The 2,818-nt window shown below is 51.9% G+C and overlaps 1 protein-coding gene across 1 annotated transcript; it reads right to left on the reverse strand.

Annotated features, from left to right (window-relative positions):
• Positions 1–420: 420 nt before the first annotated feature.
• Positions 421–1,204, reverse strand: LOC127294707 (probable calcium-binding protein CML25/26). Its single transcript, XM_051324579.2, has one exon. It carries the CDS (start codon positions 1,092–1,094, stop codon positions 672–674), a length of 423 nt encoding a protein of 140 aa, XP_051180539.2. The 5' UTR covers positions 1,095–1,204; the 3' UTR covers positions 421–671.
• Positions 1,205–2,818: the final 1,614 nt, after the last annotated feature.

Below are 2,818 nucleotides of genomic sequence, written 5' to 3' on the forward strand. Positions count from 1 at the left end.
CCGCCGCCTTCGTCTTAGGTGATCTCATTTTCGCTAGGTGGTGACCGACTATGAAGAGCGGTGAGGTACTTTGCGCGCCTAAACGCGGAGCAAGTTTGCAACTCCCACGTTTTCCACCGCGTTTTCTCTGCGTAGGAATGCGGGCGATTTGCGCTCGTCAGCGCCTATCCCCAGAAAAAAAACAGCTGAATTGAACGTTTCTCGCGGGCTAAGTTTCGGGTTACGTTAAATATCGTGCGATGCGGTTTTTGTATGTGACCTTACCAACCAATCGAATGATTTTCGGTCCAGTGAAAACGAGAAACCTCGTTCCGAGCAACCAAACAGGCCCTGAGTTTCTCCTGCAGTGGCCATGTGAGCTAGCGGTGGCCTCGGCTAGGATGTGCAGTTTTAATTTTCGTGTTTGCTGTTTTTTCTCTATGTTTCCAAAAAAGATTCACAGCCATCACAAGGAAGAGCTCAAAGTACAACATGTGATTCAATATATATACCCGCTATTTAGACTACTGAAACCATTCAATCAAAATGTACAATAACATAGTAACGATTTTGAGAGTGAAACAATGAATGAATGAATGAATGAATGAATCGTGGCCGTACTGTACATATGTGATGGATGGAGCGAACATCGTATATATACAAAAATGTGATGAGGTGTGAGAGTCGATCGATCAGGCCATCATCATGACCCTGAACTCGTCAAATGAGAGGACGCCGTCGCCGTCGAGGTCGAACCTGCAGATCATGGCCCTGCAGTCCTCCACCCCGAGCTCGTGCGACCCCAGCCTGCTCAGCGTCCGCCTCAGGCTCGCCGGCGTGATCATCGTCGAGGACGATGCGTACATCCCGAACGCCTCCATCAAGCACCTTCGTTTGACGTCGTCGTTTTCTTGGGCGCCGGCGGTCAGGCTCGAGAACTCTTCTTGGTTCAACAGCCCGTCACCGTCGGCGTCCACTGCAGCGAGGATCTCCGCCGCATCCTCCTCCGACATGTCCTCCCCCAGGGTCGACCACAGGCCGCACCGCAGCTCGGAGGCGGACACCTTGCCGTCGCCGTCCTTGTCGAAGGCGGCGAACACCGACGGTGCCTCCATGTGGCGAGTGGTTGTTCTCCGATATGATCTTGCTTGCCTTTCACCAAGTTTTGCGGCTGGCAACTTAATTTGTGTGCTTGAAGCCTTGAACGGATCGATGGTAGTGTGGCGCGCGTGGCGAGGTATATATACGCACACGGGAACACAAGGCAACGGGACGGAGAGGAATGAAGCTGGTTCGCGTCAGCAACGAACAGCTTAGTTTCCGTGTCCTTTTTTCTACACCACACATCCAAGTGTCATTTCGTATTTCTATATTTCTTCCGTGTTTGCTACGCGTATAATTAAGTTCCTTGACGAAATTCATGACGGTCATGGAGTGTATCGTGCCCTCAGTTTCTTGCATCATTATATTTTGCCCCCAGAAAATTGAATTATAGCCAGGGGTCAAAGTCAAACCCTAGGTCATGTAGGCATGAAATAACCCGCTGTTAGTTATGACAGCACGTAGATTGATGGGTATGAGATGGAAATGCAGGTGGGAGCACGCGGACGCCAACGGCCGGTCGGCACCGCCGCGCGCGGTACGTGTAAAAGAAATCGACGCCGACGCGACGCAGCTAGGTGTGGTGTGCACGGCATAGCAGCCATCTATATAGCTTACTATTTAGCAGGAGAAAGAAATCAGATTCTCAACTGCCTGACGACAAATATAATCATTTAGTAGCTTCTTATAATAAAATAACCGATCTTGTCCCAGTTGTACGGAGAGATGTCATGCAAAGCACATCACCTCGTCAGACATACAAATCGATGGACGTATCGTCTGTGCAAGCAAATTTATTGTTTCTCCCGTGTGACGAAAGTCAAGGTCAAATGGTGTGCGGTGACATTTCTATACCAGTCTCCATTTCTATATCTTGGCGTTGTTTCCATGTCCTTTCTCGAAATGAGAAATAAGATTTTTTAGTCTGATTTTATTAGTAGCTATAAAATTGGGTTATAGTACTAAGCCCTGTGAGCAGCTTTAGTCGCGTCCCAAAAATCTCGTCCACACAAAGCGCCGGATCAAGCGTTTGAGGAGGTCACAAGGTGTTGTTGCTGCTTTTAGGGGACATTCGTTTCCAGCCACCACCCACCAAACGAGCCCCCAAAACATGTATACTCGGGGCGCTTGATGGCTCCGCCCCGCCGTTGCCTCCCTCCCTCCTCCGCTTCTCCACCGCCTCCCCCCGCTGCGATGTGGGCTGCTGCGTCCTCCAGGACTCGCTGCCGCTCCGCCTCGTTGGCTTCCTCGCGGGGATGGGCGTCATCCTCGGCCTTCTTCAACGACTCGAAGGACGTGAGGATGGCCCTATGCCCCGCCGACTTCTCCTCTGGGTCAGGCCTGTCGTCATCGTTCGACTCCTCGTCCTCGTCCACCGCCTCTCGCCGCTACTGCTGCTTCACATCGAACACATCGTGGGCCGCTTGCTCCTCCTCTGCCTCCTGTTGTGGGTATACTTTATGGGTATATCAACGGCATGGCCTAGATCCGGCAAGCCCGGGTGGCCCATAGTTGGTGGTGAGGCATGTGGCCCATCGGGCGGCCCAGTTGCTGTAGATCATGAAGGATGAAGTCCAGCCCAGGAATGAGGAGCCGGATCCTAACCGACCTACGAAGGAGGCCGGATCCGTGAAGGCCCATGAAGTATCCGGATCCAGCGTGACCTAGAAGGAAGGCGGATCCTTGACGTACACGGCAAGACTTTGTACCGTAGTTAGGCAACTTGTATTCCGGCTAG

This window comes from Lolium perenne, chromosome 4, assembly GCF_019359855.2.
Source record: "Lolium perenne isolate Kyuss_39 chromosome 4, Kyuss_2.0, whole genome shotgun sequence".
Taxonomy (NCBI): domain Eukaryota; kingdom Viridiplantae; phylum Streptophyta; class Magnoliopsida; order Poales; family Poaceae; genus Lolium; species Lolium perenne.

Bases quoted from the DNA above. Each gene is read 5' to 3' on its own strand.
- LOC127294707 (XM_051324579.2), bottom strand. From the start codon at position 1,094: ATGGAGGCACCGTCGGTGTTCGCCGCCTTCGACAAGGACGGCGACGGC.